The 21,157-nt window shown below is 38.5% G+C and overlaps 1 protein-coding gene across 1 annotated transcript in view; it reads right to left on the bottom strand.

Annotated features, from left to right (window-relative positions):
* LOC149786244 (phospholipase D1-like) overlaps nt 1-7,743 on the bottom strand; it is a 142,632-nt gene extending 134,889 nt beyond the window's left edge. Inside the window, exon 1 of the mRNA XM_089976625.1 lies at nt 6,756-7,743. Within this exon, the coding sequence (XP_089832751.1) occupies nt 6,756-7,044 (289 nt within the window). The 5' untranslated portion in view covers nt 7,045-7,743. The remainder of the gene's footprint in view (nt 1-6,755) is intronic.
* Nucleotides 7,744-21,157: the final 13,414 nt, after the last annotated feature.

The raw sequence follows: 21,157 nt of genomic DNA on the forward strand, positions 1-21,157 counted from the left end.
GTCTTTGTTGATAATTTCAGGGTTTAAAATTAACATTAGTCTGGTAGTCAGAGACTAGTCATTTCACTACAGACTAAAATTGATATTAGTCTAATGGGACTAAGGTAAATTTTATTTCAAATTAAAGTTCAACAGAAAGGGAGTAGTGTGGGGCTGCTGCCTTCTAAATCTGCAAGGACAGTTACTGTTTTTTCCACTGATTTTAGTCACCTTTTATTTAAACTACATACCTCTAAACATGATTTGACAAATATTGTTAGAACTTCAAAAAAAAAAGCTTCCTTAAAATTGGTTTGATGTAAAAGATAAGCATACATTCAAAAACAAACTTTTAGTATAAAAACAATATCTATGAGATATTTTTCATTTACTTGGCTGTGTTACAAGTATTTAATATTTTTAAATGAGGATGAGGAATGCTCATATTTGTTTATCAACACTACAAGTGTACATGTACATGATGTCATGATATTAGTCAGACATTGCTGATCTCCACATCCAAGTCAATATAAAGAACATTTACCCAGCAGTGATAGCCTCGTTTTGATTTTTAGCAATCAATATCAGGAAATGCAACTCATCCAAAATGCGTATTGTGAAAGGGGTCCATCGCACTGGCTTTTAAAGGTATGGGTCACACAGTCATGTGGTAAAACTATCTTGTCTTATGATCAATAAATAAACCCAGTGGCCTAATATGGGAAAAGATTTGACTTTTTTTAAACTGGACTGTGCATGTTCAATTTACTGTTTGCACCCACAAAGTCTCATATCCTGGGTCAAATGGTGGGAATTTTCTGACTGCCCTCAAATGCCTTTGCCAATGAGCACATGGTAGCATTATGCCAAACCAAAAAATAGGTTTATATCCGATCAGCTGAACATGCCTGATTGCTGACCTGCTACCTTAATTTTAAAACAAGTGAAACCAGAAACCCATTTTTTGTATGGCCTTATTTTGAGATTAACCACGTAACTATTGTATAAAACATCCACTGCACTCACACTACAATCCACAGGTTGCGAACAGGAAGGTTGCTTTTGTGTATTTGAATTCATTAAAATGGCTATGCTATCCAGACATCTCAAAATAATGTTGTTATTGTTGTTGTAGGGTTTAACGCCATTTTTCAGCACATGATAGGCTATACATGGCGGCCAGTATTAATGGTGGAGGAAGAACCTGGAAAAACCCGGAAAGAACCACCGACCCACGAGAAGCTACCGGCAAGCTTTCTCACATATCCACATTAGCCGAATCCGAGACTCGAACTCACGCAGACAGAGGTAAGATGGCAGTGATCCGTAATGGAGAGCGCTTTAGACCACTCGGCCACTCGGGGCCCCCTCAAAATAATGTCATCTGATCTTATTTGTATCCACTAAGGAGTATGTATGTGAAATGAGCTTTATACTGGACTTTTTAAAGAAAATGCCAAAGAGAAGACTTAACATACCTGTGAAAATACCTTTGAATGCATGCGTTTCAGGGCCAGAAAAACAATTTTAGCATCTCATTCTGCTTAATGTGAAAGTGTCCAAAATTTTCACTTCAAATTCAGAAAGAATTATAATCTGCAGACTTTTATAGATGTTGTGATAAAGTGAAAGAAATTATCCATTCTTTAGGGAGTGACATCTGCACCAGTCATCTTATTGTATTGTACTGTATGTCTTTATCTGGACTTTCAATTTTATTTCCTCCTGGATCCTTACTTTTTCAATCTGAAGGGGTCCAGGTCTCTTGGCCTTGAATAGTACAAAAGGTTCTGGGTCCCTGAGAGGAGGTCACTTGTTAAGTACACAAAAATTACTATTACTATACCATACTGGAATACATTTTAGGCAAAGTTAAACATGGAGTCATAGCTGAGAGATACAAATGTAACTTGCGTTGCATTCCTGTGGGAATGGAGGTGGGAGGAGATACATATTACAAAAAGGGGGGGAGGGGATTCCATGGCAAACCCATGAAACTGGCTCAATTATTTTGTATAGATTAAAAAAAAAAAAATATAATTCTCATTTCTGATTCCAGTATCACGAATACTTTTCATAAGAAACAATTAAAGTCCTTTAATGATTTATCTTCACTACACTATCTATGAAATTTACTTCGCATCTGCAGAAACTAGTTTGCCAGATACTGTATATATATATATGTTCCCAGTAAGAGATTTTCTTTTACTGCATGCAGTCAGTGATCAAGGTAATATACAACTGTTCTTGCTGAATCTGGTTTTACTCATGTGGCGGGGATAATTATAACAGGAATGCCCACAATAAGCTAGACCACTGCTACTGGCTTGAACAAGTAATGGAGGACACTGAACATTATGGAGGCATTACAAGTTAGGTAATACGAGTTTGATGTTTTTTGTTTGGTTTGGTGGTGGGATTAATGCTATTTTTCAGTAAATGATACATGGTGGCTGTATATCTGGTGGTGGAAGACACCAGTGAGAACCATCAAACAGCAAATGATACATGGTGGCTGTATATCTGGTGGTGGAAGACACCAGTAAGAACCGTCAAACAGCAAATGATACATGGTGGCTGTATATCTGGTGGTGAAAGACACCAGTGAGAACCATCAAACAGCAAATGATACATGGTGGCTGTATATCTGGTGGTGGAAGACACCAGTAAGAACCATCAAACAGCAAATGATACATGGTGGCTGTATATCTGGTGGTGGAAGACACCAGTAAGAACTGTCAAACAGCAAATGATACATGGTGGCTGTATATCTGGTGGTGGAAGACACCAGTAAGAACCATCAAACAGCAAATGATACATGGTGGCTGTATATCTGGTGGTGGAAGACACCAGTAAGAACTGTCAAACAGCAAATGATACATGGTGGCTGTATATCTGGTGGTGGAAGACACCAGTAAGAACCATCAAACAGCAAATGATACATGGTGGCTGTATATCTGGTAGTGGAAGACACCAGTGAGAACCATCAAACAGCAAATGATACATGGTGGCTGTATATCTGGTGGTGGAAGACACCAGTAAGAACCATCAAACAGCAAATGATACATGGTGGTTGTATATCTGGTGGTGGAAGACACCAGTAAGAACCATCAAACAGCAAATGATACATGGTGGCTGTATATCTGGTGGCGGAAGACACCAGTAAGAACCATCAAACAGCAAATGATACATGGTGGCTGTATATCTGGTGGTGGAAGACACCAGTAAGAACCATCAAACAGCATAAGAGCATTTTGAAGCTGCTTGAGCTATGCTGAGAAAAAGCCTCATTCCAGAGTTGTGCATTATTACCAGTATACTTGCTTACAATGGTATTTTTTCATGTGGTACATATAACAGTACTTTTTCAATGCACTGGTACTTATGTATTTTCTGACAGAATGTATAGAAATTTCTGAATAATCTTGTTTCAAATCTATAGATATTAACAACCTGTTTTATTTTTTCATGACAAAATAATTCAAAAAAATTATTTACTTTTTTCCAATACAGTTGTATTTGTCACAATTCATTTCAAATGACAACCATTCAATCTTGTGGGCGGAGAGGCTTTGATTTTCAAGCTGAGATACCTTTTTCTGATCTCAAAAAAAAAATTCTATAAAACTATAATGGCTATAATATGGTGTTATATAAAACACATATTCTCAAAGTATTAAACAAGATATTGTAAGCAAATAAATGACAATAATTTACCTGCAAACGAAAATTGCCATTTTTGTTTATTTATCATCCATCTCCAATCCATGTATTCAATAAATGGTGTAAATAATGCCAATTTTTGCTGTTGTTGTTGTTGTAGTGTTTAACGCCATATTTCAGCACATGATAGGCTATACATGGCGGCCAGTATTAATGGTGGAGGAAGAACCCGGGAAAACCCCAGAAAGAACCACCGACCCACGAGAAGCTACTGGCAAGCTTTCTCACATACCGCCATTGGCTGAATCCGAGACTCGAACCCACGCAGGCAGAGGTCAGATGGCAGTGATCCATAATGGAGCGCTTTAGACCACTCAGCCACTTGGGGCCCAGCCAATTTTTGCAGCAAACAATGTCCAATAGAACATACCGTATCGACTGTCATTTACAACAGAACATACTGTATTGACTGTCATCTACAACAAGATTCTCACATTCTTGCTGCAAATGGTGTAATTGAGGGACCAACAAAGGTTATGAAAATTGAATACATCATCTGTTATAGTTCAAAAGTGGGAAAAGAAACTTACAAAAGTATTTACATATTTAAAATCATTGCAAGTTAATAAAGTTTTATATCCATTTAATCTTAAAAATTCTTATATTTAACTGTCTATTATTTATTCATTTTTTTTCTTATAGTATTTTATTAATATTAACAAGTAGCGTAATTTCACTGATATATTTTTGTATGTCATTAAATATATCAATTTCAAGAGTTACTTATAATTCCAACATCAAGGACCCAACCAGTTGGTGAAAAAGCAACTAAAATAATTTTTTGTGATAAAGAAATAACCTTTTAAATAAATACACATGACTCATTCCACCCTGAGGATTCACTTTAAACATGGATTTGGGCTGTAACCCTCTTACTACCTACCAGTTTTTCCTTGATTTGACATTCCTGGTTCCTGAGGCAATTTATCTTGTATAACGATCTTCTAGGGCCCTAGCTAGTACCAAGCAGGTTCATAGCTGAGGCACAAAAAGCACAGACAGACTCTATAATCAAAATTGGTCAGGTCTGCATCTGTGCTAATGAACTTAATTAACTACTTATCCCATTATACAATCACTACTTATCCCATTATACAATCATTCACTACCATGGACTGTTTTATGAGGCAAGGTAACTTGTAAAAACAGATTTAATTGGAGTAAAATTAAAATACCCACCTCCATTTTTTTTTCAAAAAAGGAAGCAATTTTCAGAATAAAGGAGAGATTTAATGAAGTAATAAAGGTATGGCTTGAAAACATAATGTATCTGCATTCAACTGATTTTTGAGAAATCAGCAAGAATTCTGCCACTGTGCATCCCAGAAAAGTCACTGGTAGACTTTAAATGACTCTAATTGTTTTTTTTCCAAAACCAAGGTGTTAAAACACAAAGAGGAATTGTCAAATATGTGCAAAGACATCAGTTGGGTTTCCACTATGATATCCCATTTTTTTCTTACATTATATCTATTTTCTTTTCTAAAAAAAAACACCGTCCGCACCTGACAACACACTATAAACTGGTTAATGAGGGAGCTGTGTGCCAAACAACAACGCACATGAGCCATGTTTTGATCTGTATGGACAAACTGTGAAAGAAGACAATGTTCCAAGAGCTTAATCATCACCTAGTCTAACAGACAGGCACTCATTACAGAAATAATAGGGTGGTTACAATGGGAACCCCCCTAAAATGGAAATCACGGCAAATTAATATTCTTTATTTCAGTAGTTTAGGCTACCCTCTGATAGGACATGCAAAAAAGACCGCAATATTGGAGCACAATAGACTTCCTATAATAAAACTGTCAGATATGAAGTGCTTTCTTGTATGTGTGTGTATGCGTGTGTGGCAGTTCTTATATAGCTAATAAACGGGGAATATAGAGACTGGACTTTGCGTTGTCGTCAAGATATAGAAATTTTCAAAAAGATGGGTATACCAATGTTTATTTTAAGATTTTTTAATTCACAATACAATATTCAACCCAAAAAAGACAAGAGTATTATGAAATATACGAATTTCACATGAATGAGAATAAACAGGATGATAATAAATTACCATAACACGTCACAAACAGACCTTCTAATCTGAGTGAAACTATGAAGGAAATTACAAGGTGCAAATTAAAACAATGAGCAGATGTTACTTTTGAATGGGGTTTGTATTTAGTGTTTACATTTGAGCGAGCATTAAGACAATTGTCTTCTTAGCTGATAAATCACTAATCTCCCCACTGAGCATGAAAGATAATAAAACATCTCTTAATCTGTTTAATATACCACATCTTGTTTAAATTTTATCCTTTCGTGTTTTTTGACCACTGATATGAGCAGAACAACATAGTTCATAAGTCATAAATTAATGAACACATCATACTATGCTCATTCTAGTGTTGTTCTGTTTTTCCAAAAGCATTATGGCATCTCATGCAAGGTGTTGTGGGTAAATTATATTAATTCTATTAATAGCAACAAGGAGAAAGCATAATCTACCCCAACAGTGCATAAGATAAAACAGTAAAATAATTGGTGATACTGATATCAGTGCATATATTACATTTAGTCTTTACAATTCCTGAATAAAATTACATACAGAAGTGAACAGAAATTGGATTACTCTCTTAAATGGTTGTTGGTCCCCGAGTGGCCAAATGATCTAAAGCGCTCACCGTTCCAGTTCACTGCCATCTCACCTCTAAGTGGGTTCGAGTCTTAGGCTCAGCTAAAGTGGGTACGTGAGAAAGCTTGCCAGTAGCTTCTCATGGGTCGGTGGTTCTTCCCGGGTTCTTCCTCCACCAGTTATACTGGCCGCCATGTATAGCCTATCTTTGCTGAAAAATGACATTAAACCCTACAACGACAACCCTTAAATGGTTTATTAGCTCACACAGAAAGGTAGCTGCACATCTAGAACATAACTGAAGTTTTACTTAAGTCTCATAGAGTCATGCATATCAAAGGTTGACATTAATACATACAAGATGAAATAATTTACAATAAAACTACCACTACAAAAGAACAGCATTAAACAAGTAACTCTTTATTACCTGTTGATTGCCTTGGAGATGCAACAGGTGTTTCAGGTGTTGGTCCATCAGGTAGATCCACCGGAGTGTGGTGCTGGCGCGTTTGTCCCTCCTCCGGTTCATCCAAGTGAAATATAGTGGAGTCAGGCTCGTCAAGTTCATCAAAATCCGACTCAGAATCATCGCTGATAATTGAAAAAGAATGTAGAAATTCTCTGGTTGTGTTTGCAAGTCCCGCTGCAATGACGGGAGTAGAATCCCCTGCGCCTGTTCTCGCCATAAGCGGCTGTAACACTGACAGATCGCTCATCGATGGATTCACTAATCAATATTATACCGTACAGGATGAAGTCTTTACATGAGGCTGAACACGGATGTAAGTAACGGATCCGTTATGACAGCAGTCCGTTTGTCAGTCACTTGAAAGAAGACCACTAAATCTAACAACTGTGACTGCGTAGTGCGTCTGATTGTCATTTCAGTGTCGCTGCAATTTTCAGTGCTTGTGAATGCATTAACTTATGTATTGGTTCAATTTGCAAAAGTTGTATGCCTATATATGAATTCGTTGTCTTTTAATCGTTTAGTAGTAAAAGTATTATAAACCTGTATATTTATATGTACATATATACTACTTAATTTATAATGACGGCACTCGAGTCACATTAATGTTTTAACACTTGTCTTTTCTGTACAGGTCTTCCACAGCAATCACGTGACATTCTTTTCCTGCGCTCGGGGTAACTTACTAAATTGTTAACCGCCTCTTTCCGATACCATAAAATAAAATTTAAAAAATATTTCAAATAGACCTATGTAAAAATCGTTGTAGTTATATATGCAAAACAATTAAGACTTTCATATCTTTACAACAGTTTCTCACTTCAATTAAAAATGATTTTAACTTGTGTATAATCAATAATAATAAATAAGTTTACATGCGCAAATAAAAATTTCACATATTGTTTTTCACATTATGTGAACGTTTTTTTAAAAAAAAAAAATAATTATCATCATCACCTGCACAGTCTCGTCGAATTTTCGACGTCAAATAGGAACTAACGGATTACGGATTTCTTACTGACTTGACCAGTGACGGCCAAACGCGCTGCTCCACGGCAATCAGTTTATCAGTAGTATAGGCCGCCACTTAAGTGTCAAGATCGGAAATTAGGTTTTTGCCCTCATCTTGCGGCACTTGATCAAGAAGTGAATTTCTCTTTCAAAAGATCTTTTAGCTCCATGTTGTGGGTTGACAGCGGCAAGATGAGAAATCCTATGCTAACAAATGTCATAAGTTTACGATACAATTTGAAAGGCCACTACCCATTAATATACTATTCAGCACCCGGTTAGTTACCATCAACAGCCCACATTTACTAATCAGCTCACCATTTTCCTCAATATCCCCTAATGAACAAATCTCAATCACCTTTACCATCTATAAGTTTCCTACCATCCAGTTTTGTAAGCTCAATATTTTCTTATATGGGGTGAACGAAGAAAACAGAAGCTGTAAATCAATGCATTTAAGGACCTACTTTTTACAATTCCAAACGCAAAAATATGAGTTATAACTCGCGTATTGTAATTCAGAGCGGAGGGAAGGGATTTATAATTTTGTCTATCTTAAATTTGCGATTATTACCAAAGCAATGCGATCCATACTACTGGTAAAAAGTTGTATTTCAAGCATTCAGTATCACATCAGGCACATTTTCATTCATATGAGGGCGGGGTCATCGAATTATTTTCGGGTGAGTGGGGGGGACAAGCATGCAATGGTCAGCTATTAAATTTTACGGATTAAGACTCCAGATTCAGGGTAAACCAGTTTGAACTGGCTTGAACCGCATGGAACCGGTTTGAACCAGATTGAACCGGTTAAAATCGGTTAAAACCGGTCCAATCTAGTCTTAAGTGATAAAATCGGCTTATAATAAACGGGTTTGAACTGTTTTGAAAATGGATAAACTGATTTGAACTGGCTTGAGCCGCATGAAACTGGTTTGAACCGGATTGAACCGGTTAAAATCGGTTAAAACTGGTCAAACCTGTCCAATCGAGTCTTAAGCCATAGAGGTGAAATCAAGAGCGCGGTACCCTCTCCGCCCCTACATGCGGGCGCCCATGGGGATGTTACAAATTTTACCATTTTACCAACCCTGATGAGACATAAGTAGTATATGGGGCCACCCTAGCGACAATGGGAATTAGCATTACAGAACCCCTTGGGCCACTCTAGCGACAAGGGAAATTTAACACGGAGAAAAACCCTGGGTCACTCTAGCGACAAGGGGAATTGAACATGGAAATTGAACATGGGAATGTCACCTGGGGATCAGTGGGAATTAAACATTGGTAACGTCATAGGTTTATAGGGTCAAAACCTTTTATAGGGTGAAATGTATTTGTAGGGACAAAGGGTTGATAGGGACAAACATAGACATACAGAAACAAACAAATACACATTGAAACACACAGAAAAGAGGACAGAAATATTCTAAAGAAAGACTCACAGATAGAATAGAGACTCGATAAAGAAAAGTCTGTTGTATGGGTTCAAAACATTTATTCAGGTACATATATACATGGGCTCTCTGGCCTGTGCTTTGGTCTAAGCACTATCCATTAAATACATAAACATTTGAACATAAAAGAAACATATTTACGAGTTGTTTAGTTATTGACTCTAGTAAACTAATGTTTAAAATTAACGTTCACTCCTTTCTAAAATCACTTCATATGCAACGAATTTATATTAAATGTTCGTTTATAAGAAAAAGTTAAAACAAAACAAGTAACAAACAATCAAATAAGAGAAAGTTCGTGTTTGTCTCTCTATCCGTTACACACGTTGTTTAAAATCTGGTCAGCTACCACTTGTGTCCCAGCATAGATGTTTCCGATCTCGTATTCCCTGTCAGTTGTAAATCTGCTGTTACGTCCATCGTGCTAGGTACACTTATCGGTAAGCAGATCAAGAGCAGTGATCGTCTTCTTCCCATGGAGGTACAACATATGCCATATGAATAGTCACTTTTCCATCGGTGATGTCAAATTTTTCTCTCACCGACCGCACGTCTTCAATAGCCCTCAAAAGTTTGGAAGAAGTTATTTCTACAGGTGTGCTAAATCCGAGACATACAGGCGAGTTCAAACTGTCGTGATACATAGATAGGCTCAAACGACCTTCATCTTTGACTTGGCAATGACATTTGAGTTCCTCTAACAGTGAGTCAAGTAGATCCGTAATGAAACCTGATACTTCCTCGGCTGGAACGTCAGACGCGAAGTCTTTAAATTTCACCGTGTAGGTGTAAGTTGTCGTTCTAAATTTTCTCGAGGTCGCTGTCTGGGTCATTTGGATGCAAAAATACTCCTTTAGGTCTATTGAATCCTTTCCCTTCTTGAACGCACTTTGCTGTGACGGTATGGTGGTGAAAGAGGTCAATGATGTTTGTTCCTTCTCTTTTTTCTTCTGCGTAGAGTTATTCATCTTTCTCGTCGCTTGTCCTCGCAATGAAGTGTCGTTCTTGGAAGTCGTCCCTTTTTATACTGGGTGATATCAGCATGTTCATAAGGTAAAGTTTTGTGGTCTGGAAGTTTCACTGGTTGCACGTAGTTTGTCATGGCATTAGTACATAACAACTAAGATGTGGTATTGCATTGGTGATGTGATCGTGAGGCATAGAATCACACCCGAGTTTCTCGTTGGACTTGAGTCTTACGCTCTATACTTGCTGTTTGAAAGGATTCATTTTTGTCGATTGGTCTTGGTAGTGACAATGAACTATTGGTCTAGGACGTTGTCCCTTTTTATATGCTGACCAATATCGATGTGACCGTACGGCAACGTAAAGTGATTGGGAAGTCTCACTCGCTTCTGGTACACGATTTGATAGATTTTTGTCCAGGGGTCGACTGACGATGTGGTGAGTTGGTAAACGTACAATCTTGTTCGGTTGGTGAGTGGTCACTTTAAAGTTTCCATCCTCTCCCGATTGCAAGGCTTCTTTCAATATCCCAAAGTTGACCACTCGACTGGTACGATAATTCAGAGTCAGTCCTTTCACTTTGCACTCCGTGTGGACTTCTCCTTGTTTGTCCCGGTATTGGTAGCCGTAATTTTTAGGACCGCCACTCGCGAAACTTAGAATCTTGTCGTCGGGGTGTTCGTCTGTCCAGGCTCCTAAACGGTTTTCTTCGATGTTAGGGTGTTGCTGACCCGGTCGATCGATGTAGATGCAACTGTCCGTGTCAAAGTAGAGGACGCGTTCCCCTAACAGTTCTAAAGCTTCGTACAATTTTAAGCGAGCATGAGCTGTCACGTAAGCCGCAATGATGACATTTCCAAAAGGGTCGTCTTGTACAAAGTCCAGATCTTCTTCGTAATTGACCAAGATCAAATTCTCTCGAACGACGTCCACGTGTTTCATGTATTTGGTTTTGTCGTGAATCATCTGGAAGTAGCGGGAAGGTTCTGTCAAATATTCCGTCTTGGGTAAACACGGTCGTTGTGCCATTTTACCCCACAAGCAATTTAACATCACTTTGGCAAACGATCGCCTGCCTTCGTTTTTCTCGATGTGGTCTAAAGAGATGCCTTCTTGTTCATAGTATTTCTCTTTGAATTGTATTTGGTCTTCGGGAGTGTGACACCAGGAAGGATAGCCGCTGGCTTCTTGTTTCAGTTTCAAAAAGGCATCCACGTAGTCAGCGAAAATGCCTTTCTGACTGGGATCACCCTTGTGGTATTGTTGTGTCTTGGGAAAGTGGCAAATTTCGTACACTTCTAACAGTTGATATCCCATGTCCAGAGCTTTGAACAATTCTACGCTGACCCAGGTTCCCGTCAAGGCACGTTCTTCCTGGGTGTGCTGACAAGGTTGGTCTTGGTTGCACGTTTCGGCACAAGTACGGCACAATGGAAACATCAGTTTGCCCTGACAATGGTGAGGTAAGACGGGATGGTATAGGTTCGTGGGAGGCAAAACTTTACACTTGATCAAGCCTTCGTATTGTCGAATGTTTTTCAGGTCGATGTGTTCCGTTAACAATTGCGGGTGCCCTACAGGAAAGCGACAATATTTGCACACGTAGGGATACAGCGAACACACGTCCAAGTATTTGATTTCTTCTCCTTTCTCTTCGTCGGCTTGGTACAGCAAACAGGTGGCATTGGTCCTTCCTCCGTACAAACTATCCCTCGGGTTCAGCGGGTCCATGAACTGGTAACTTTCCACGAGGCGTTTAAACTCGGGATCGGTTTTCATACGGTGATCGTACTCGTGTTCCCACATTTCCACCACTTGGTATCCTTCCTGCTCCAACTTTAGGCGCCGCTGACAAGTGTCCTGGTACAAGTCTTCCATGGTTCGTTGTAAAAACTGATTTTTAGTGCTACGATCAGGGTAACAAACGGGACATCCGTGAAATAAGCAACCGTTAAACTCGTACACGATCTTTGGGTTTTCTAAGTCCCAGCCATCTACCGAATACGTTCCGATGGTCTTTTCACCCACTCCGTTGCGGGCATGCTGAATCCATTTGTTTTCCTTGTCGCACAAGTAATGTAACCAGCGTAGGGCTTTGACCGAGTATTGACGTTTGACAAAGTTGGTCGTTTGAGGGCTGATGACAGCCACGGTGTTTTCAGGCATGAATCGTTGTCGATACACAAAGGAACACGCTTTGGCAATGGTGCAAGCTTCTTTCAAAGGATCGACCCCTCCGTGTTCCATGAACAGTTCTCGAAATTTTCCACAGCAACGCCGTAAAATGTCCACGTCGGAACGACAATACTTTAGCATTTCTTCCTGAAAGTCGAAAGGGTCCGAGGCCTGAGCCTGGTACCAAGCGTAGAAAGCTTCTCGTTGTTCCGTACGCATGTTGTCGGGGTCGTAATAGTGAGCCTCAGGTAAATGGGGTAGAACGGCGTGTTGACTGGCTTCCGTATTGAAAAAGTGTGGAAAGTACCCTTTAGCCATTTCTGTCATTCCAAACGTTTTAGGCATTCGACTCAAAGGCATGGCCAAATAGCTCATCGAATCTTTAAACTGTACTTGTCCCACTTGCATGAAAATGATTTTGGCTCCGTTCAAAGTCACTTTAGGACGTTCGGTGCCATGTTCCGTATAGTATCTGAGAAGAAACTGTCCATCGTATCCGGAGAAATTGTGAGCCATCACCGTAGCATGACGATGACAATCTCCGTAACGTTCGATGTCCTCTTGGCTCCACGTCTTGTCGATGGGGTCTAAGACCCATCGAGCGAAATCGGCTAGCGTGCTCGGTCCCCGAAAGATTTTTTCACGTCCTCCAGGAATCTTGCTGCAGTGAGGGCAATGACTGAAGATAGGTTCTTGAATGCACTTCTCGCACGCTCGATGAGCCACGCATAAATTAGGAATGTGAATGCCAGTCTCTTGCATGCATTCGAAATCGAAAAAGATGAAATTGCTTTTCTTCTTGTGACCATCCTCTTTCTCTGGTTGGGGTTGGTATTTTTGCACGTAGCATTGGTGTTTCAAGTCCACGATGTGATGACAAATGTGACATTTTTTTTCTTCTGAACATACGTGTGCCTTGGTACTATTGGTACGTATGCCTTGTCCACACGTAGGGCACAATCTCAGGAGTTGACAAGCACATTTCTGCTGTGAACCTTGCGTCTTCAGATGTTGTTGGTAACAGGCAGGGCTGACAAACGTGCGCAGACAAGCAGGACAATGCAATGGCTTTTGCCCTTCGCTCAGACAGAGTGGAGAGGCCAAACATCCTCGGCATTTCGATCCACAATGTTTGTGTTGCTCTCGATTATTATAACCACGGTCACATTTCTCACAGTAATATCTGTATCCCAGGAATCCGGGGATGGCGGTAATGGTATCGAAATGTTCATCGTGATAATAGACATGAATGTATTTTCCGTCCTTAAAGTCTTGGCCTCGAAACAACAGAGGTCCGCGCATTTCTTGAGGGTGCACTTTCAAGGTGTATCGTGGAGCTAGGGCATCTTGCAATTTTTGCATCTCAGGAATGCCACAGGGTGTGTCTTTGGACAGTCCGGCTTGTTGTAACAGGAGTTCTGCTTCATTTCGTTGTTTGGCTCGATCGGATCGTTGAATAGTTTTCCAGGTTCTTTTCCATTTTACCGTGTCGTTCTTGTTGGCATAGGTTCGTCCCACCACGATGGCACGGGCTAAACACATCTGGTCTTGAGGGTTGTTAATTCGGACGAGACTTGTTTTGGTGTTGCGAAGGTCGTCCACCAATAAGACCTTTTTGCGTCCAGTCCCTTGAGGAGGAGAGACGTGGGCCATTTTCAGTGTGGCTTTACCATCGGTGATGTCAAACTGATCATTAGATTGTTGTACGTGTTGAATCTTGTCCATGACTTTGGAAGGGGTTAGTTCTGCGGGTCTGCTAAACTCGATCCAAACAGGGGATTTCAAGCTGTCGTGATCTATGGATAGTGTCAAGAAATCGTCTTCTTTGGGTTGACATTGTCGCTTTAGTGTGGTGAGCAAAGAGTCCCACATCTCGGTGATAAACCCTTCTGCTTTCTCCAATGGTACGTCGGACTTGAAATCTTCAAACTTCACCGTGTAGGTGTAAGTCGTGGTTCTAAATTTTCTAGAGGGTCGCTTTTCCGTCCCTCGAATGTGATAGTACTTTTCAGGGTTAACTGGTGGACTTTGGTTTGGAGTGGGCTCTCTATGTCTGGTCGCAGACGTGGAAGGTGTTGGTTCAGGTTTGCTCATGTCTTCGTTTTGAGCGAACACTTCTTTTCGTGTGTGAGGCGATACGTCACTTCGCTGCCTCTTACGTTCTTCTTCTCTCTCACTGAAATCGTGCGATCGTTTCATCTCGATTGCTGAATCAGAAATGATTTAACCAAGTTCTTTCTCTCCATATATACCCTCTCTACCTCTTGTTGTCACAATAACTTGGTATATTTCACAAGGGCAAGTGAAAGCCAAGCATATAGGAGCCCAACGACAGCGGTGCGTCTTAAACACCTCATGCATCTTGATGACCCTTCGATTCAAACCCTACCACGAAAGAAAAAAGTTGCAAGAAAAAAACCCAGACAGTTGGTGTCTTCAAGAGAGCTAGAGACGCCGGCACTGTGTCGCTGGGACACGTACGTACTCCAGAAAACTACGCCACTCGACAACGTTGTCTCCTTCTCTCAGTCACTTCTACTTTGTCGCTGAATACATTCTACCAACCCTGTTTTAACACACGTTTCTTCATCTGATATTTTAAAAAAATATACTAAACGCATTTTTAAAAGAACTACCCTTTTTCGACAGCAGTGACGGCGTCTCCTCCTGCTGTTACCACTGTTGCTGCACAAAGATGATCTTTCCTTAAGATCAAAATATGAGACAGAGCAAGTAAGTTGTGAAGTTGAGCGGAGGTGTCTAAACAACAACTGTCAAGCCCCTATGTTCCATTTCTGTTTGTGATAATAACTTGTGATACTTCACATTTTCTAAAGTGGAAATCTTTACAAACCGTACAAAAGTTATATGACTTTGGCTTCTGACAGTTGTACAGACTCTTCACTTTATAAGTGTCACGAGAAAATAGTGTATCCAAGTTTTACCATTTTTCAAAACACCCACACACTTGCAACGTGACCAGAACCTGTACTTCTTTATTTGTGGATATCCAACAGACCCGTCCCAGCATATATAGCTGGTTAAGAACTGTAGGAATATCACCTCATTTTTTTCAGAAATATCAAAGCTTTTATGTGTATCTTCCCTGTTCCACCCTTTATTAGTACTTAGGTATATTCCCTAAAAAACACAAACAATTTGGAACAAAATTAAATTTTGAATTAAGGTTTCTCTCTGTTTATACATTTTTTTTCAAGTTGTTGGTACATGGCATATGACATCCAAATACTTTCTCAAACTGAGAGGCATTTCTACACATGTCATTGCCTTTGTTAAATTCGGTTTTGTTGGTTAGTCATCGTTAATCTTTAATTCTATTTTTATGATGTATTTCTTTTTTGCTAGAAGATTTAATTTATTTATGTTGTTTAGTCTGTTGCTGCAAAAAAGAAAATGCATGTATCTATAGCAAAGTGTTTAAGTTTGTTCAGTTTTTTATTTCAAGCTCTACAAAAGGTACCAAGTTTGTCTTGCAAGGGGATTGAAACTTTAAGTTACGCGGACCTGAAGGAAAACATACCTTTGTTACTACAATTTGCTGTCTTTGTGTTCGTTCTAATCATGCTTGCCTTATATCTTTTTGTTTTAGGATCATATTTCTTCTGATGTAAATACATACATCAATGGATAGACAGCTTGGGTTATCATCCTTGAGGTTCACTGTACTTTTAGTTTCTTTACTTCATACAAACCCCAAAATCACTAGCTTGAAGGGAAAAAAATAACAAAAAAACTGACACCTGGTACTGTAACACATCTGTCTGTTGATGTGAGTGTGCTTGACAAAATGTTTGAGTAAGATTAAAAATGTTTGTCAGTTTCAAAACTCGAACCAGTACTGTGGCCGTTTAATATTTTCATGTGGCAAGAAGAAATGGTACAATACGCAACAAAGAGATTGGACATTTACACTCCAATCTGTCTGCACTGCAATGGTAACAACGCTCTTGCGTTGACATTATTTTGCCACACTACCTAAGAAAAAACAATTCATCACTCATCATAAACGATTTCATTGGCTATACATATTTTCTTACCGCTTTCGCTTCAAATTGACTTCAGTACCTTTTCGCACAGTGACAAGATCGGACGTGTTTTTTGCTTTTTTTTTTAATTCTGCGGCTGGTCGCTACACTACTTGCTCTGAATTTACAACCAAACATTGTGTTACGCATTGTAAGTGACTTCATTGGGCCAACCGATATTTTACACTTCTGTCTCTATTCATGTGAGTGTGCTTGTCAAAATGTTTGAGTAAGATTAAAAATGTTTATCAGTTGCAAAACGCGAACCAGTACTGTGGCCGTTTAGTATTTGATCTGGCAAGAAGAAATGGTACAATACGCAACAAAGGGTTTGTACGTTTACACTCTCCAATCTGTCTGCACTGCAATGGTAACAACGCTCTTGCGTTGGCATTATTTTGCCACACTACCTAAGAAAAAAAACAATGCATCACTCATCATAAACGATTTCATTGGCTATACTTATTTTCTTACCGCTTTCGCTTCGAATTGACTTCAGTACCGTTTCGCACAGTGACAAGATCGGACGTGTTTTTTTTTTTGTTTTTTTTTTTTTATTCTGCGGCTGGTCGCTACTCTACTTGCCCTGAATTTACAACCAAACAATGTGTTGCACATTGTAAGTGACTTCATTGGTCAGTCGATATTTTCCACCGCCTTAGCTTCAAATTGGTTTCACTTGTTATTCGCACCGCGAGATGATCAGACGCGTTTTTCTGTACCTGACCATTAGTCACTTCACAAACAATAAAGCTAACACACAAATGATCACGCCATGGGCGACTCATGGAAATTATGTTAGTCATGTTACGAAATATATCACGACTTGTTTGGATGTACTTTTCTGTGGTCACTCTTTAATCACATGCATCTTCAGTTCACTCTTGTGATATTTTTTAAAGGGTGTATTTTTTCTATGGATGTGATTGTTATGTTCTATATGTTCTTTTATGTTTTCAGTGATTTTACTTTATATCTGTATTTTAATTTAGATGTATAGACTATGTAGTCTGAAATAAAGAATTCTTATCTTATCTTATGTAAGTGGAATGAGTGTTTCTTTGAAACTTTCATAAGGAAAATATACCGTAAAAAAACAAACGTACGTGTCGTGATATTTTTAAAGTAGGAATACATGCTTTCTCTCTCTCTCTCTCTCTCTCTCTCTCTGTGGTTTTGATTTATACCCTAATGAAAAAATATGTTCCCGTTTGAAGATACCTCTCCAAAACTGTGATCAGTGGTCACCATAATTACGCGAACTGTTCCGTTTGTCATCTTATTTTTTTCAAAAGTTTACACTCTAAAAAATCGTAGAACGATTTTTTTCTTCCATCAGTAAATCTTTGGATAAAATAAAAGCTTGAGTTTGCACAATTCTGGTATCTTAACTTTATCCTATTTTGGAACTGCAACATGTCACGGAATTTTTTTCTTCTAACATTAGATTTACAGTTTTTCAGAAAAAAAGACAATCACACGGCTTTTTCAAGAATGAAGCAAGCGACATTGCACTGTATAACCCTGCCTATGGTTAACTCCGAATTCTAAAGTCAAAACATGGGTTCAGGAAAAAATGTAACAATGTTCGTCCTATCCTCCTAAGACGAACATTTTTTCCTGAACCCATGTTTTGACTTTAGAATTCGGAGTTAACCATAGGCAGGGTTATACAGTGCAATGTCGCTTGCTTCATTCTTGAAAAAGCCGTGTGATTGTCTTTTTTTCTGAAAAACTGTAAATCTAATGTTAGAAGAAAAAAAATTCCGTGACATGTTGCAGTTCCAAAATAGGATAAAGTTAAGATACCAGAATTGTGCAAACTCAAGCTTTTATTTTATCTAAAGATTTACTGATGGAAGAAAAAAATCGTTCTACAATTTTTTAGAGTGTAAACTTTTGAAAAAAATAAGATGACAAACGGAACAGTTCGCGTAATTATGGTGACCACTGATCACAGTTTTGGAGAGGTATCTTCAAACGGGAACATATTTTTTCATTAGGGTATAAATCAAAACCACAGAGAGAGAGAGAGAGAGAGAGAGAGAGAGAGAAAGCATGTATTCCTACTTTAAAAATATCACGACACGTACGTTTGTTTTTTTACGGTATATTTTCCTTATGAAAGTTTCAAAGAAACACTCATTCCACTTACATAAGATAAGATAAGAATTCTTTATTTCAGACTACATAGTCTATACATCTAAATTAAAATACAGATATAAAGTAAAATCACTGAAAACATAAAAGAACATATAGAACATAACAATCACATCCATAGAAAAAATACACCCTTTAAAAAATATCACAAGAGTGAACTGAAGATGCATGTGATTAAAGAGTGACCACAGAAAAGTACATCCAAACAAGTCGTGATATATTTCGTAACATGACTAACATAATTTCCATGAGTCGCCCATGGCGTGATCATTTGTGTGTTAGCTTTATTGTTTGTGAAGTGACTAATGGTCAGGTACAGAAAAACGCGTCTGATCATCTCGCGGTGCGAATAACAAGTGAAACCAATTTGAAGCTAAGGCGGTGGAAAATATCGACTGACCAATGAAGTCACTTACAATGTGCAACACATTGTTTGGTTGTAAATTCAGGGCAAGTAGAGTAGCGACCAGCCGCAGAATAAAAAAAAAAAAACAAAAAAAAAAACACGTCCGATCTTGTCACTGTGCGAAACGGTACTGAAGTCAATTCGAAGCGAAAGCGGTAAGAAAATAAGTATAGCCAATGAAATCGTTTATGATGAGTGATGCATTGTTTTTTTTCTTAGGTAGTGTGGCAAAATAATGCCAACGCAAGAGCGTTGTTACCATTGCAGTGCAGACAGATTGGAGAGTGTAAACGTACAAACCCTTTGTTGCGTATTGTACCATTTCTTCTTGCCAGATCAAATACTAAACGGCCACAGTACTGGTTCGCGTTTTGCAACTGATAAACATTTTTAATCTTACTCAAACATTTTGACAAGCACACTCACATGAATAGAGACAGAAGTGTGAAATATCGGTTGGCCCAATGAAGTCACTTACAATGCGTAACACAATGTTTGGTTGTAAATTCAGAGCAAGTAGTGTAGCGACCAGCCGCAGAATAAAAAAAAAAAAACAAAAAAAAAAAAAACACGTCCGATCTTGTCACTGTGCGAAAAGGTACTGAAGTCAATTCGAAGCGAAAGCGGTAAGAAAATATGTATAGCCAATGAAATCGTTCATGATGAGTGATGAATTGTTTTTTCTTAGGTAGTGTGGCAAAATAATGTCAACGCAAGAGCGTTGTTACCATTGCAGTGCAGACAGATTGGAGTGTAAATGTACAATCCCTTTGTTGCGTATTGTACCATTTCTTCTTGCCACATGAAAATATTAAACGGCCACAGTACTGGTTCGAGTTTTGAAACTGACAAACATTTTTAATCTTACTCAAACATTTTGTCAAGCACACTCACATCAACAGAGACAGATGTGTTACAGTACCAGGTGTCAGTTTTTTTGTTATTTTTTTCCCTTCAAGCTAGTGATTTTGGGGTTTGTATGAAGTAAAGAAACTAAAAGTACAGTGAACCTCAAGGATGATAACCCAAGCTGTCTATCCATTGATGTATGTATTTACATCAGAAGAAATATGATCCTAAAACAAAAAGATATAAGGCAAGCATGATTAGAACGAACACAAAGACAGCAAATTGTAGTAACAAAGGTATGTTTTCCTTCACGTCCGCGTAACTTAAAGTTTCAATCCCCTTGCAAGACAAACTTGGTACCTTTTGTAGAGCTTGAAATAAAAAACTGAACAAACTTAAACACTTTGCTATAGATACATGCATTTTCTTTTTTGCAGCAACAGACTAAACAACATAAATAAATTAAATCTTCTAGCAAAAAAGAAATACATCATAAAAATAGAATTAAAGATTAACGATGACTAACCAACAAAACCGAATTTAACAAAGGCAATGACATGTGTAGAAATGCCTCTCAGTTTGAGAAAGTATTTGGATGTCATATGCCATGTACCAACAACTTGAAAAAAAATGTATAAACAGAGAGAAACCTTAATTCAAAATTTAATTTTGTTCCAAATTGTTTGTGTTTTTTAGGGAATATACCTAAGCACTAATAAAGGGTGGAACAGGGAAGATACACATAAAAGCTTTGATATTTCTGAAAAAAATGAGGTGATATTCCTACAGTTCTTAACCAGCTATATATGCTGGGACGGGTCTGTTGGATATCCACAAATAAAGAAGTACAGGTTCTGGTCACGTTGCAAGTGTGTGGGTGTTTTGGAAAATGGTAAAACTTGGATACACTATTTTCTCGTGACACTTATAAAGTGAAGAGTCTGTACAACTGTCAGAAGCCAAAGTCATATAACTTTTGTACGGTTTGTAAAGATTTCCACTTTAGAAAATGTGAAGTATCACAAGTTATTATCACAAACAGAAATGGAACATAGGGGCTTGACAGTTGTTGTTTAGACACCTCCGCTCAACTTCACAACTTACTTGCTCTGTCTCATATTTTGATCTTAAGGAAAGATCATCTTTGTGCAGCAACAGTGGTAACAGCAGGAGGAGACGCCGTCACTGCTGTCGAAAAAGGGTAGTTTTTTTAAAAATGCGTTTAGTATATTTTTTAAAAATATCAGATGAAGAAACGTGTGTTAAAACAGGGTTGGTAGAATGTATTCA

Source organism: Sinohyriopsis cumingii, chromosome 12 (genome assembly GCF_028554795.1).
Source record: "Sinohyriopsis cumingii isolate HCF-2022 chromosome 12, ASM2855479v2, whole genome shotgun sequence".
Lineage (NCBI taxonomy): Eukaryota > Metazoa > Mollusca > Bivalvia > Unionida > Unionidae > Sinohyriopsis > Sinohyriopsis cumingii.